General features: G+C 41.8%; 1 protein-coding gene across 2 annotated transcripts in view; it reads right to left on the minus strand.

Moving 5' to 3' along the window:
• The window catches only part of PTPN14 (protein tyrosine phosphatase non-receptor type 14), a 111,389-nt gene that overhangs the window by 8,166 nt on the left and 87,992 nt on the right, over positions 1–15,231 (minus strand). For both annotated transcript variants that reach the window (XM_004175101.6, XM_030269113.4), the window contains exons 12-18: positions 15,110–15,188; positions 11,957–13,446; positions 9,392–9,535; positions 8,175–8,393; positions 5,010–5,138; positions 3,810–4,044; positions 1,695–1,858 (exon numbers count right to left, since the gene is read on the minus strand). In XM_004175101.6, coding sequence (XP_004175149.2) covers positions 1,695–1,858; positions 3,810–4,044; positions 5,010–5,138; positions 8,175–8,393; positions 9,392–9,535; positions 11,957–13,446; positions 15,110–15,188 — 2,460 coding nt within the window. The remainder of the gene's footprint in view (positions 1–1,694; positions 1,859–3,809; positions 4,045–5,009; positions 5,139–8,174; positions 8,394–9,391; positions 9,536–11,956; positions 13,447–15,109; positions 15,189–15,231) is intronic.

Raw genomic sequence — 15,231 nt, forward strand, 5'->3', positions numbered from 1 at the left:
AACAAATGAAAAGGAAGCTCCTTGTGCAGAATCTATCACAAACTGAAAACATACTGTCAAGATTTTAAATATTTTTTTAAAATTAGGTTTTAACAAACCAAAAACATTAACTTGGTACAATCTAGAGAAACAAAGGCCTTAATGAAAATTGTATTTATTGTTAATGATGATTTTCATTATTAATCAAGACAAAAGAATGCTTTAATTAAGGGACATCAGAGAAATCCCTTATTATTGAGCACTACCACCAGGTCCTAGTGAAGTTGATGAAAACTCATATGAATGATATCAAGGCTCACCCCCATGCTTAGATTTTGAGGTGCCAAAGCTACTCTTTGCCCAGTGGGTGCCTTCAGTAAACCACAAACTGACTTCTGTAATCAGAGGTGGCCAGACCCTGTTACACAACCCTTGGACTTTGCTTCTGTGCACATGCAGAGGGTGCTGCAAAGCATACACAGCTACACTGATGCTCACAAGCAATTCAGGATTGCTCTTTTAACTCTCCAGCTTTCCTCCAGCACGCAGAAATTTCGTGGCTGCTATGTGAACAAAAGAATCAGTCACTTCCATGCATCAGTGCATAAGGAAAGTCAAGCAGGGTCAAGAGTTAGAGCCATTGCCCCACACTGGAGCAGCTACTGAGCAGCAGTCAGCACTGGGAGGCTGCTGGATTCCCAAGGCACATTCCTGTGGGCCCTTTCTTGGCCAGGATACCTCCTCTTTTCCCTTTCTCCCCCAAATAAAAATCAAAAGAACAAAGTGTCACCTGTGATACCTATCTACAGGACAGCTTCACCTTCAGTGAGGCCAAAGCAGAATTAGAGATTTGTCCCATCTGATCTGAGCCCAGGATCTGTAGGGGTCTTGTAACTCCAGAATGATGAATTGCTGGAGTCCTCAGTCTTCCCTGAACTCACCCAGTGGCAGATTATTGGAAGGGGCAGATGATATATTTTTATTTCTTACTCTTGCTTCATTCTTATCTCTACAAGCAGCTTTGGTCTTTGAGCATTTTCTTTGGCAAGAGAAATCCCTGATTTCCACAGTTGTCATGAAAACTGTGTGGCACATTGTTAGTCAAGTCAAGAATGTTCTTTCTAGACAGTTTCCCAGTGACAGATGAAAATGAAGTTGTTACCCATGGTTGCTCTACTGGAGCACTTGTTCATGACTCCAGACTGTGCTGCTTATAATGCTGGCTGCAAAGCCTAAAGCCCTATTCCCCACAGGAATACATAAATACACTTATTCTTAAAACACAGTTAAGTTTCATTCCAGGTGAGATTACAAGAGAGAGGGAGGAGCACAAGGAGAGAATTTAGAGAGCAGAAAACTTCAGTTAAAAGAGCAAGGACATTATTCTCTAGCCTCTCTCAGGCAGTGCTCATAAACACACTGTCACTAGTCTTTTCATTAAATACAAGTATGGATTAGACTAAATTCTTAAAAGAGGGAAGAAAGCCCTAACTTTGAATATACTAAAATAATTCTAATAAAAAAATATATAAACTATACAGAAAACTACAGCAAATAACCTGCCATGGAGAATCTCTGCCTGTCACATTTAAGGTCCTTGTCTTGCTCACACAGATAACAGAAAGAAAGCACTTCAATGCCTTCTAATTTCAACCTCAGGAATGTAGCCAGTTAGCCAAGGGACAAGCTCGGGGTTTGAAAGGAAGCTGACTTACTTCATTATGCTCCAAGCAGCAAATCATGAGCTCTGTTAGGATGACCACTCCAGTCCTGCCCACCCCTGCGCTGCAGTGGACCACGATGGGAGGGTTGCAGGTGTTGCTGCTGTCCAGCACGCTGTTGGTGTGCCGACGCACCGACTGGATCTCCTCCAAGTAAGCTGCAAGAGGACAAAGCAGGCAAGGTTGCAAACATCTACATGTCTAAATGTAAAAATTAGGTGGGGAGGGGGAAAGAGTGTGGAAAATTTGTTCTCTGTCAAAGTGGTGATAATTTACATTTTTTACAACATAATAATTATCTTGGCCAGGGTGTACTGAACAGCACTGCGTCCAGCAAGTACCAGCTGGGTGTCAATTATTACTTGGGAGTCTGCTCCTTTAAATTAAATAGTTCTTTTAAAAATTAAATTCTGTTTTCCCCCTTGCAAATCTCCAGGTCCCCTAAGCAGATGATTCTAGACATTACTTACAGCAATTCCTGCTATTAACAGGCTGGGATCAAAACAACAGCTAAGTCCCATTGAATCTACTGCCTGTCAAAGCCAGTATCACATGGGAAGCAAGCATCCATCTGCCCTCTCTTCCTTCTCCCTTCTAGACTCTGACAGAATCTCCCTCCCCCCTCTGCTCATGGTTTGTTTCTCAATAGCTAGAAGCCCTTCTGGGAGATCACTGCTTTGTTTTCCCTGAAGCCATTTGCAGAAAGCTAGGGACATAGGAGCAGCTGCCTTCTGTGGCTGTCCCAGCATCATTCAACACATCCTGCTGTCAGACCATGCTGAGAACCTCACATGCTGGAAGCTCACTTGGCTTCCCAGCACACCAAGTGGGAAGTGAGACCTGGGCTGAACTCTCCTGCTCTGACACTTGGTGTCAGGGCACCGCAGCCCCAGCCATCCTCTCCCCATAGGCAGGATGGGGCTGGAGGCCTACCAACGTCAGAAAAGCTGCATTTCAATGCACACAGGGAAATGGGACTCTAAGTGGTGGCAAACAATGAGAGAGAGGAAATGGGGACAATCAGGTTCCAATTACTGCCATGCCCAACCACAGCTACAGGGGTTGGCAGGAGAGACAAATTATGAAACAAACAAGGAATTGGGCAATAGCTTTTCCTTGAAGACAGCTTCTCTGGTACTCCTTTGCTGAAGCTGAAATGTCATTGTTTTTTATTTTTTGCCTTGGTGACAAGACCTGGGGAAAGGAGGATGCACTGTTTACATCCAGCGTGTACCATGCAGAGAATGCATCACTAAAGGACTGTAGCTGTGGCAAGACTGAAGCAGAACTAATGGATCTTCCTGAGAGAGGACTTAGCTGCCACAGAGACACTGCCACTGCAAAGCTTTCAGGAACTAAGACAACAGACATCTCCAGCACATCAGTGTACCATGTACAGACTCCTTCAGTGGCAATTTAAAGATTTCTGCATCATGACCTACTGTAGTGCCAGAGATGTATTTTAAATAACGGTTGAATTCCTATTACTTAATATGGGAGTACTTATTACTTGCCAAGAATCAGGAAGTGTTATTGACACATTACAGATTAATATCATTGCTGTATTTTCAGAAAAGCATGAACCAGGACCGTATGTAATTGGGGAGGCCCTTAAGCATTGCCTGGGTACATATGGTTACAAGGGAGTTCAGACTTACTGCAGTGTGATAGAGCTCTCTGCTCTTTTGCAAACAGAAAATTTGGAGGAGATGCACCTTATTTCGATAGCAACTAATACTCTCTCACCCAGACCTTTCTAATCACATTTGTGTACAGCCTATTATCTCCTACATTCATTAAGTAGTTGGGAAATGGCAGTAAGTTACACTGTCAGATCAGCTAGCAGAAGTATCCTCTATTATTTAAAATTTCCTGAGTTTTGGCAGTGCTGCTGCCTTGGGTTTTTCCTCCAGCTAATCACCTTAGCTCCTACCTGTGGAATACAACTTTTTTTTCCCTCCAAATTGCAGCAAAGTATAACCTAGTTGAGGCCTGTGTACACCACAACAACCAATTGATATCAGTCCCATCTCTAACTTGGTACAGTGAACTGAATCCAGTGTGAGCAATCTTTTTCTTGATGCATCATGCAAAATAAAGGAATCTTACATAAAAAGCCTTGGACTTCTTCTGGACACCCATGGTCTGGCCAGTCAGTATACTGCAAATGCCACACTGTCCTCTCTTGTCCAGAGAGAAGATGCTTGACCTTCAGACCAGTAGTTGCAAAGCAGCCAGAGTCTGTGCGGAACTTGGTTGTCACCTTGAACTTCCCATACGTGGCTGAGCTGTGCTTAGAGCCCAGTTTAGGCCAGTAACGATGGCTCTTACTTCTTCCTCCCTCCTTGATAAAAAAAAAAAAAAAAAAGTCAAAAAGCCATTAGTTTCTGCAATTATAATTCTCTACAAACAAAGGGCATAAAACTCTCCTGATAAACCAAATATTCTTATTTTAAAGCACTGGGAGAGTAAGGAACATCCCACAAAGTTAAGAAAATACCCATTAAAACTTAAACCTCTCAGCTATGTAATATTTTTAAGTGTAAAACTACTTAAAGACTCTTGTCTCATGACAAAAGATGGATAATACCTAAAACACCTTGGTAAATATTCTCCTCCTGGGGAAGACTCTCTTTTAATTAGAAGGAGAATCTCTTCAGCAGCTTTTAAATGTCTGTTCTTGATCAGCCTTGGGAACTGGACAGTGACTTGATGTGCTCTGCTACTCCCTGTGTTTGCTGAAAGCAAACATTCAGGCATGAAGCCGAATGCGGTGTTAGTTAACAACATGTGCCAGTTTTTACAACATAGCACATAGTTCTTGGATTACAATAGGAATAACTGTTTTGCTTGGCATAAGAATAAAAAGTTGTGGGGTGCTTTTGTTTGAGGATTTTTTTTGCCTTTTTTTTTCTTTTTTTTTATATGGACACTTCTATGGAAACAACAGCTTCTGTTTTCTTTTCAGCTGATAAGAGTGATGGTATACAGAACTGGCCTTGGACGGGGTGGAAATCTCTGTCATTTTAACCAGGAGCAAGTTCAGTGCTCTCACATTCCAATGGAAACATCTTTGTTTGGCTTGGCCCAAGCAGGGAGAAGGAGGGCTCCTGCTTGTTTCACTTCAGCATTTGCCAAACTGAGTGTCAGGAAGTTAGGAAGTATAGTATGAGAGCAGTACAGGCATATGTTCAAACAGAGTCAGAGGAAAAGGGGATGTTGATAGAAAAAACAGGTTACTGGAGTGGGAAGTGATGATAACAGCAGATTGGCTCACATCAGAAAGAATGATTCTGTGATTTCACGTACCTCTTCAGCTGTGACCATGGCTATAACATTCACCCCCTGTTCCCACACCATCTGCCAGAAGTCATGGCATGTGTGTGGTAGGGGCCCTTGAGTAGCAATGTAGTGCCACTCCTCTCCACCTACAGTCACCTGGGAGGAAGGGAAAAAGAAACAACCACTCAGTGCCTGAATTCTCAGCAGTGTCTGTGCCAGAATTGCCTTTTAAACAAAAGAAACTACAGTGAAATCTTTACTTCTTTGTTCTTCTACTTTTGAAAAAAGTACTGTGAACAAATATCATCCTTTTTATAAGAGCAAATCTAACAAAACCTTCAGTGCTTCCATGTCCTGTCTTGATGCCCATAACCATAAAGCTTTGGTCTAAATGCCCTCTTTCTTGCCATTGCATCTGGAGCATATAGACAAAAAAATAAAAAAACAACAAGCCAACAACCAACCAAATAAAAAAATCTGCTCATTTTACTCACCTTGGGTTTTTCAGTTCAGAACCTGAAAACTACCATAGAGTAAGTCCAGTACATCAGATGTCTTCCAAAAACCATGAGAAATTTAAAATTACCCAAAGCTGTAGTCCTGTAAACCTATTTCCCAATACACAACTGGTTTGCCAACCACATCTTACAGAAGTATTTGTGTATTTGCATGACAGGTAATGAAATTCTTTTCAAAGCATTAACACACATATTTACAGACTGTAAATTCTGAAGTGCCCTGAACAGAGCCAGCATTACCTTGCAGTTAGCCAGTATAAATCACTTGTGTATTAAAAAAAAATCATAATTTTATGACACATAACTTGCTATACATCAGAAAAGGCTTGCAAAATCTTTTTTTTTTTTTTTTTTTAATTTTAGGTAAAAAACTGAAGTGCTTTTAGAACTACTACATATCACTTCAAAAATATGCTTACCAGAAGAACCAGACAAACTCATTATTTTGGAAAGTTGAAATACTTTTCCTTCTCAGGTTAAGGCCTCCCAATTCTGCTTATTAGCCCAGAGCCACTTCTCCCAAAGTTATAAATCCCAGAGAAGATGATTTACAGCAAAAATGCTGACACATCCATAAATATCAACCTACTGGCAGACAATGCTATGAGGAACAATCAATAACTTGGACAGGTTCAACCACATACTGTGTTTGAGGTCTTTGAATACATTCTCAGAAATAATAAAATAAATTTATTTATTTGTCAAACAACTGCTTATTAATCTGGGATGCTTGGGATTTTACACCTGTAAATAACATTGTTTTTGTACAATAACAAGTTTCTCACTTCACTGAAAACTGTTTGACCCTGTACAACAGCTCCTTTCCTTTATTTCATACTATGCAGCATTTTCTTTTTTGAATGATGGCTAAAAACAGCAAGACCAAGGCTGGTAGACTTCTTAAGTTCTTGTACTAGATGAGAATTAATATAAACTGCACAGCCCTAAGCAGCAGCCTGCACTTGGATTGATGGTCTACAGCCATGAGTGCCAGTACAGTGTCACTTTAAGTCAATACTGAGCTGACACAGTCGGTCAGATGAAGTGCTCGTAAGAACCTTTGTGCTTAATCCATAAATTTAATTACAATTTTTCTCTTTGGTATAGATGATGATCCTTGTGTCTTAACAGCAATGATCCATGGTAAATAAGCAGAGAATTATTGTTAAACTGTGGGGCTTGCAGACCAAGCAGTGGGAGCTGGAATCCTCCAGGCATGGATCTTATCAGGATGACAGAGGAGTTTTCTTTGTCTACTGACTTCTGGTCCAAGCTTCCTGGCACATGACATGAAAGGCCCATAAATAGTCTGAAGGGAATGGGATGCCTGGAATGTTTACTGCATTCTAATGCCCTAACTGCAGGAAATTAAAAATTAAATATTGGGCTGAAAACACAGGCACACACTGTGCCGCTGAGGTAAATTTCACAGATGCAATTTCACCTTCTAAGCAAAAGCACATCTGCTTGGCTTCTGAAAGCACGGCTCCAAGTGCAGGAGGGAAACCCTGCCAAAGTCCTCTGTCAGGCATCAAAGCACTGCTGCCTGGCCCTGGGTGCTCCATGGACATGAGATGTGGCTGTGTGCAACAGCGACACACAAGATAAACTAGACAGGGAAAATAGCATAGTTGAGGAATATCTTCTTCTTTTGCTCCACCTACTTTATAGGTTGAAAATTTGGGGCTTAGAAATTCATCATCATAGTAATGTCTGATTATATAACAACTCACTATCAGCTTCCTACCAGGCTATGCAGAAAAGCAACAAGCTACCAGGATCCTGGTTCAGAAATTATTCAGATAAAAAATTCAGATTTGAATCACCAGGATTAAACACAGTAAATCATAGCCAAGGCCAGCAAACCTCTTTAAACTTTTAAAAGGCTTTTACTCAAGGAAAATATTAATTTAACAGGATGTTTTATTCATTATTTTTTAATTATTTCTTTTTAATTTGGATTTTGACAATGAAAAAACACAGAAAACCCTCTCTTACAAAAGAATCTGTCATCTGATGCAGAGGATTTCTGTTACTTCTCTCAGGGTACAGTAAAAGCCATCAGAGGACTTTGCAAATACTACTGAAAGCTTAAAGAAAAACAAGCATCTGCAGTCACTGGAGCATAGTTCACTGTTAAAACTGATCATGCTTGTTAAAACAGTCAGGTTGTATTTCTATTTCTATACTGAATTAACACAATATCTGAAGTTTCTTGTTCAAAATATAATTTGAAATATGGAAGTTCAATGCAGTTTCCAGTCAGAGATGCAGGGATCTTGCTGGTAAGGTCAGTGTATACTTTAAAACATGCTTTATCACACTGCAGATACTGGGGCTGATCTAATGCATTCTCATGAGGTTTGAGAAAAATGGCACCTCTTTCTACACTAACCAGTAGAGTCATTCCACAACAGGCTGACAGAGGTGGGCACAAACAAGTCAGGATGCCTCTCTAAAATGACTTCCCAGTCTCCAGCAGTTAAATCAAGGTACGCATGTTAGTTGATAGGAGACTTTAGAGATGCCCATGGTGACACACAAAGGCATAACATTACATTTTAAACTTTTTCAGAAGCTCCAGAGGTACAGAAGATGCTGCTGTGCAGCCAGAAATGCAAACAAAGCTTTAGCAGACCTTCATTTGCCAAGCAAAACTCGAGCAAGCTTTTACCTTTATGTGTGAAGCATTGATGTAGCCTGTATTGTTTTCTTTGGTCGGCACCAGCTCCACTCGGTTCTCCTCGTAAGGAACGACCTCCCTGACGCGGTTGCGCTCCGTGTTTTCAGGGAGGGCAGCAGTGGTGAAGATCCCATCTGCCTTTTTCTTTGGAATCTGCTCGTATTCTGTAAACACCATCCCCTCCTCCAGCTTCCTCCTCAAGATTTTGCACTAGGATTTAAGAGAAAGGAGCACCAACCCATTAATGCTTCTGGGAAGAACATTTACCTCTAGACCCATCCATCCATTCTTTGAATTCCAATACACAGCCATAGCATTCTCTCACTCACTCCTCCTGCAGTTATCTGAAGAAATACGACACACTTATTTCTACCAAGTGAAACCACTGGCAAATTTTAGTTTTACATTCCCCCTCCACATTTTTGAAGACTGATAGCATAAAAGGCAAACCTGTGCTAAATAATCTTGGTTCGGTAAGAATTTCAGTATGAATATATGATTGCAACATAACAGATATTTTTATTTCTTTCCAGGAAGATCCTACTGCAAGAAGTGTGATATGGCCCATATTTTCAAAATATTGCCTAATTCACAAGGATGCAATGCCTGTGGTTGAACACAACCCCACATACAGACAAGGTGGAGGTGAAGTTCTACTCCCTGCAAATTTCTATTCAGAAAACCAGAACGATTCTTTGCAAATTTGCTTCTCAAATCTTAACAGCAGCAACTGTTTTTAATATCTGAAATTCCATATACACACATACACACCCCCATATGTGCAAACATCAGAAGGCAAACAACTGCTTTTTTAAAAAAATTTAATCCCATTAGAGTCATTAAGCAAACTCCTTATCTGTATCAGAACATGAAAAACAGTTTCTGTGGGTAAGCACTGCAGAAGTTCGCCAGATCAAGTGAAAAATATGCAAAGTGTTAGATTTACAGATTGATCTTGTATGACATTGTACAGTCAGGTGAAACAGAACAGCCTCCATTTTCACTGACTTCAGTAAATGTTCAAAACATTTGATTTTTCACCTGCATTCAAAACATACCAGTGTTAGCCACAGATCTTTTGCATTAATGGCTCTAAAAACTTATAAGAGACTTTTTTTTCACATTTTAAATCAGATTTTAGTATTTTAGATGCCTCATGCTACTGGGAACAAAGAGAATAAGCAACATTTTGTGAGGCTCCATCTTACCCTCTCATCCATTGGCACCTTGGTGACTTCATCCTGGCTGTCCTCCGGCACTGGAACCCTAGCAACTGAGAGTCCGTTCAGTGCTGCCAACATCAAGGGCCTCTTCTGGGCCTCCAGGCCTGCCATCTTCTGCTTTTCTAGATTCTTTTGGCAAGAAAAGGCACGTTTTCATCTCTGTGTGATTATTTATAATGCCAGTAAAATGCTGGAATGTTTTTTTAATCTCCAAAATCTGCAACTCTCTGGCCAAGGAATGCAGATGATCACCATTAGCATCGTAAATTCAAATACAACCTCTATTCTTCCTGTTATTCCTCAAAGGCCTGCTCCTACATGAGCACAGAATTTTAATTTCAAAGAAGCAATCCCAGCATGTAATACAGTTTACATGCCATCAAAAGACACACAAATACGATCTCAAGCATTTTCCTGCAGACATTATTCTGGATGCAGGACGCACAAAGCATCACCCGGTTACGTTAAAGTAGCACTCCCAAAGCCAAGATACCTGGGGCATCTTTTAAAAAGCAATAATTTCAATCTATAACAACAAACACTAAAACACAGGCCATTGTTTCTCTTCTGTGATGATAATGCTTAAAATGAGAAGTCTTCTGATGCACTTTGCTTTTATGGTGATTCAAACAGCACCCGTGATATATTCTGCACTAAAAACTGAGCTTGCGTGTCCCAGAAACTGAATGCAATAGCAGCCAGGGAGGGATATTATTTATCATATTCATGAATCATATTATGGTATGACATAGAGAACCAGAGCATGAATTTTAAATTCATCCTGCTGCCTCCTCCTTATGCCACTGGGAGTTGAAGCATCAAAAAAGACAGAGCATCTCCAGAAGTGCCCAAATTAAGAATATTTTATTCCATTTCCTTAACAGCTCTTTCTGCTGGATTTGGAAGGAGGGGTAAGCAGAAGGGGTGCCTGGTTCTCAGCACATATATGGAAGCTGTGGTCACCAGATGGGCTGAGCTCAGCTCCTAGAAACACACAATGGAACCTGAATGCCCTCAGATATATGGATATGCCTTGATTTTTCAAAAGTTTGTGAGCTTTTTCCTCACCACTGGGTTCCTCCAGAGCACTAAGCAAAAATACAAATATTCAAACCCACTCTTCTTTTTATACTTTGAGAAGGCAGGAAAATGCAAGTATTTTTCGTTTGTTTGGGAACTTTATTATTTTTACTAATTCAAAAGTGAAACAGAAGAAAGTCTGTGCTTAACAGATCAAGGTCACCAAATTACCATTAATATAAAACCTGATTCCAGTGACAAAAACAAGGTCCACACATGTCAAGATTCCTCATCTAGGCTGAAACTACCTTAATAACTTAATGCTAAGGCTACCCCCTTCCCTTTTTTCCTTTTTACTTTATATTTTACATTTAAAGTTTAGGAGTTGTCAAAGACTAAAATCAGTCTCCATGTTGCAATTTAGTAGCTCAGATTTTATTACTGACAGTTACACCAGCAGAAGGATGCCCAATGGACAAGAACAGCATTGGACATGTTTAGAACATTTCTTTGAATATACAGTAATATTTAAATCTAGCGAGTCATTGATCTAGTACACTACAAACTCTTTTCTGCTTTGGACCATTTAGGTGCTTTATTAATTTGTTTCAGGAATGGTTTTGGTTTCAGACAGTGCTGAAAATGAGAACTACAGCATACACTTAGGTTTCTGTGACTGCAGTTGCACTGCTCACAGCACTACACCAGTGTATATGTAGGTCACTAAGGGCATCCCTCATATTTCTGTCATTGCCTTTAAATACTTCTTATTTTAAATTTGTTACAAGTTTAACAGAACTCTGCTTCTCATACTTGAGTGCATTTTTAACAAAATAAACAATCCAAATGCTCAACCACACAACCTCTACATCTGCTGCTTCTCTATTTAGATATCCGGTTCCTCAGTTACTGGCAAAACCGCCAATCCATATTCTAGGGCTACCAGGGTTTTATTCAGAGAACTACATTACATAAAGTGACAGGAAGGGAATTAAATATCATTTCAACAAAATCCTGAGTTGCCATTATGTTATGTGATACTTCACCTGACACCCTTGCAAATGAATAAAACACCAGTGCCAAAAACTCAACCTCCCACCCATCTTGGCAAACGCATTCCAGACTCGCCCTGCCCTCAAATCCTAAAGGGAAGCAGCCATCAAGGGGGGCTTTGCCATCAGCCTCCTCATCCCTAGATGCCTGCCCTGCCATCCACCCATCTCCAGCTAGCACTGCTGCCAGGGCGGTGGCATCCTCAGCTGGGTCAGACACAGGTCTGGCCAGCAGCCAAAGAGCCACAGCTGAGGCAACAGACAAGCCCAAGCAGTGCATGGGATCAGTCCCCGTGACAGCCCGCAAAACCAAATTGTATGTGGCACTTAATATCACATTTCCCAGCTTTAAGCAAATCCACAGCTTCCCACGTATATGTTGTCTGCAGTTTACTGACCCAACAGTTTTTTGGGATGGAAGTTGACCTGTGTGATTGCTAATTTTGAAGAAACCACCACAACAGAGGAAGGCACTTACCCTCATCATGATCTCTCTTTCTATAATGCTGTCCTCGATAGAAAACATTTCAGACACAGGCCTTTCCTTGACCGGTTCTTTCTTGACCCGCTCCTTCACACTGGTGAGGTCAGGCTCCGAGATAGAAGGTCCCAGTGAAGACCCATTTATTGCCACTTGATCAGTTCGAGAGACACTGATGGCTTTGGAAGGCCCCGGCCTCATGGCCTTGGCCCTGGCTACAGCCACAGAAATGCTGACGTGGTCCTGCCTCAGTGCTCCATTGCTGACACTTTTACGAGGCCCAGGATACTCCGGAGGAGGTTTATTTGGTATTCTAGCCAAGGCAGCTTGCAGCTGAGCACTGTACTCCATGTTCTCATGGAGGGCTGCTATCCGAGACACAGATTCCTGCGTTTCTTCTTCCTCTTCACTTTCACTGCTGTGTATCAGCATTGTGGCATCAGAAAACGTCTTTTTGTGGTGGTAGTGAGGGACTTGCTGAACTTCGTGCCCCATCTGGACCGACTCTTCCGGCTGCACCTGCTCCCTCAAAGTGTTCCTGCGCGGCAGAGGGGCGTTTAAAGTTTTTAAGGCCATGGCTTCTATCCCGCGCACCATATTGCTGATGACCTCCAGGCTGTGGCGCTTGTTCACCGCTGCGTGATGCTTCACGGCCATGAGGGGCTCGCTGACCTCCTGCAGCGACTGGCGCACCACCGGCGAGCTGTCCTCCTGGAAGGTTTTCACCGAGAGCTGGACCTTACGAGTGACCAAGTCGGGGCTGCTGCCGCTGACATACTTGTGCCGGTGGCTGGCCAGGTCGGGCGTGCTGGTGGCGGGGCGCGGGCGTGGGTACGGAGGTGGGGGTCTGAAGAGATAGTTCTTGAGCATGTGGGTGGTGTTGTAGCTCTGGCTGCTCTGCAGCTGCATGTTGGCCAGTTCTGGGGTGCTGACCGTGTGGGATATGGCGCTGGCTGCCGTTTTATTCTGAGCAGCATTGTTAGGGTTCATTTGGTCAGACGGGGCCACAGGCTTGTTATAGCCACCCCCCTGGGGCCCATAGGTGATCGTGTAAGGGTGCCTCTCTCGAATCTCAGGCTGGCTGTAAACTAGGTCCTCTGGCTGGTTGTAAGCATGTGTGTTTCCAATATTGAGATTCCTCAAAGACTGGCTTTGGCTGTCCATCTGGATCACCCCTCTCTTCATTTGCCTCATCACAGTTTCATAATCTGGAGTTGGCCTGTAAGACGGGACGATGATTGCACTGTGTCTGTGGCTGGGGATATAGTCTGCTCTCATGATGTCACTTCCCGGGATGCTCAGATTTGAGGACATTGGAGATGCCTGGACAAAGTTCTGTGAGCGATTGAGGGAGTTCATACTGTGGGCACTGCATACACTCCCGTTGGGTCCATTACCATTCAAGTAGCTGAAGTCCATTGGACACCTATCCAAACTGGTCTGAGACCTACAGTAGAAAGTTTCTTCATTTCCATGGAAAATGCTATCTGTGTAGAGTAGGGAGAGAAATGTTGACAATTTTAACCCACAAGGACTTATTAGCTGCTAACAAATCTTCAAATGCACTCTGCACCGCTGAGTAAGAGACAGCTTAGTGCACAAGTGCAGGGAATGTTTGGTCTTGGGAGCATCCTTGAGCCATCAAAATAGAACTAAGCAAAGCTACCAACGTAAACATACCCAGCACTTAGCAAAACATGGTAGTAGTTCAGATCCTTGTGGGAAACATGAAAGGGGAAAGAGAGGAAGTGTTTTTGCCTGAGGTGGCAAGGAAGAATAAAGGGGCATCACCTCCCTTAGCACGGTGAAAGGGTTCACTGATGCTGACACCATAAAACTCCAGTGCTGCAAGCATATGGTTAACCTGAAAAATTCTCTTGTCTCTTCTGTTGATACATGGCTGTCTGAGATTCAGAGTAGCAGAGGACTGTGAAATTGGAAATCCTACTTTAGACCAATCAACAGTTTTGAGGATCTGAAGTAAGACACATTTGGGTGATCAAAGCTCAGTGGAAAAAAAAAAAAAAAAAAAAAAGAAAGAAAGAAAAAAAACACCAAACAACAAACCACCCTGCAGATACACTATAGAATGTAAAATACTTCAGCAAAGCCCTGAGAGGAAATCAAGGCAGTAAAGATCATAGATCATATACTGGATCACACCTTTACTGCAAGACTGTCCTTGTTGAAAATCCTGTAAGAAAAGAGTAATAGCTTCCCAAACTCTGAAATCAGCTAGTTCTTTGAAAATATAGAAAAGTCTGTTGTAAAACTAAGGGAATTTTACAATTCTTCTAAATTTGAGAATATTCTTCACAGCCTTACCTTCACAGTAGAACAGTAGTAGCCACTAAGTCAATCTTACTGCATGTAAGGAGTTCTACTAAATGGCTCCTTTCAAAACTTCCCAAATTCTACCTTAAAAATAGTCAGACCCTACAACCCAAAACACTAACTGGTGTGATTGAGAGTTCCTCTGCTGGTGAGAGTACTTCAGCTGTACCTCTCATGAATTGCAAAGAACAGCAGCCTAACAGACGTGGCTACGTGTATTCCAAAAGGTGGGGTGGTTAAGGGCGTGAGACTCAAGCTGTTTAGGGGCTGGGCTCCATTCCCAGGCTTCATCAAAGTAACCTGGCACAACCTCTTAAAGAATTTATTTGTCAAACATGGGCATGAAAATAGTTAGTCCTCCTTGTGTCTGTAAGGCTAACAATGCAGATGATGGTGAAAAATCAGCAGAAGAGGTTGTCTACAGATACAGCTTCATGGTCAGGACATTATGACTTCTCTTACAGTAAAAGCTTTTTGCTGTCTCCTTTTCCGTCACTCGGTTTCTCTCCCTGGCCCCAGCTGGCACTGCCTTTGAGTACAGCCATCATACTCCCTTTAGAAATTATTTTTTCAGCTCACTGAACTGGAATACCAAGGTTAAGGTCCATATAATCATACACAGATATTTTAGGGAAATTTGAAAACTGAAATTGGCCTTCAAACAGAAGACTTACTGCAACATTAACTATAAAACTGCTAGTTTCCTGCAGCAGCAGCTCCCATTTGATGGCATTATAAATCTAGATATAAGGCTTAGGAGCTTTGCATACACATAAAATTGAAGTACATTAAAGGGAAAATATATGCTCTAAGTACCTTGTGAATTATGTGTTTCAGTGTAGTGTTCTCCACACTGGACATGCATAGGAGGCAGTATAAAAGGATGTTGTCTTGGCTGAAAAAAAAGCACAAGGAAATAAAAAAGCATTAGAACTTCT

This window comes from Taeniopygia guttata, chromosome 3 (assembly GCF_048771995.1).
Source record: "Taeniopygia guttata chromosome 3, bTaeGut7.mat, whole genome shotgun sequence".
Lineage (NCBI taxonomy): Eukaryota > Metazoa > Chordata > Aves > Passeriformes > Estrildidae > Taeniopygia > Taeniopygia guttata.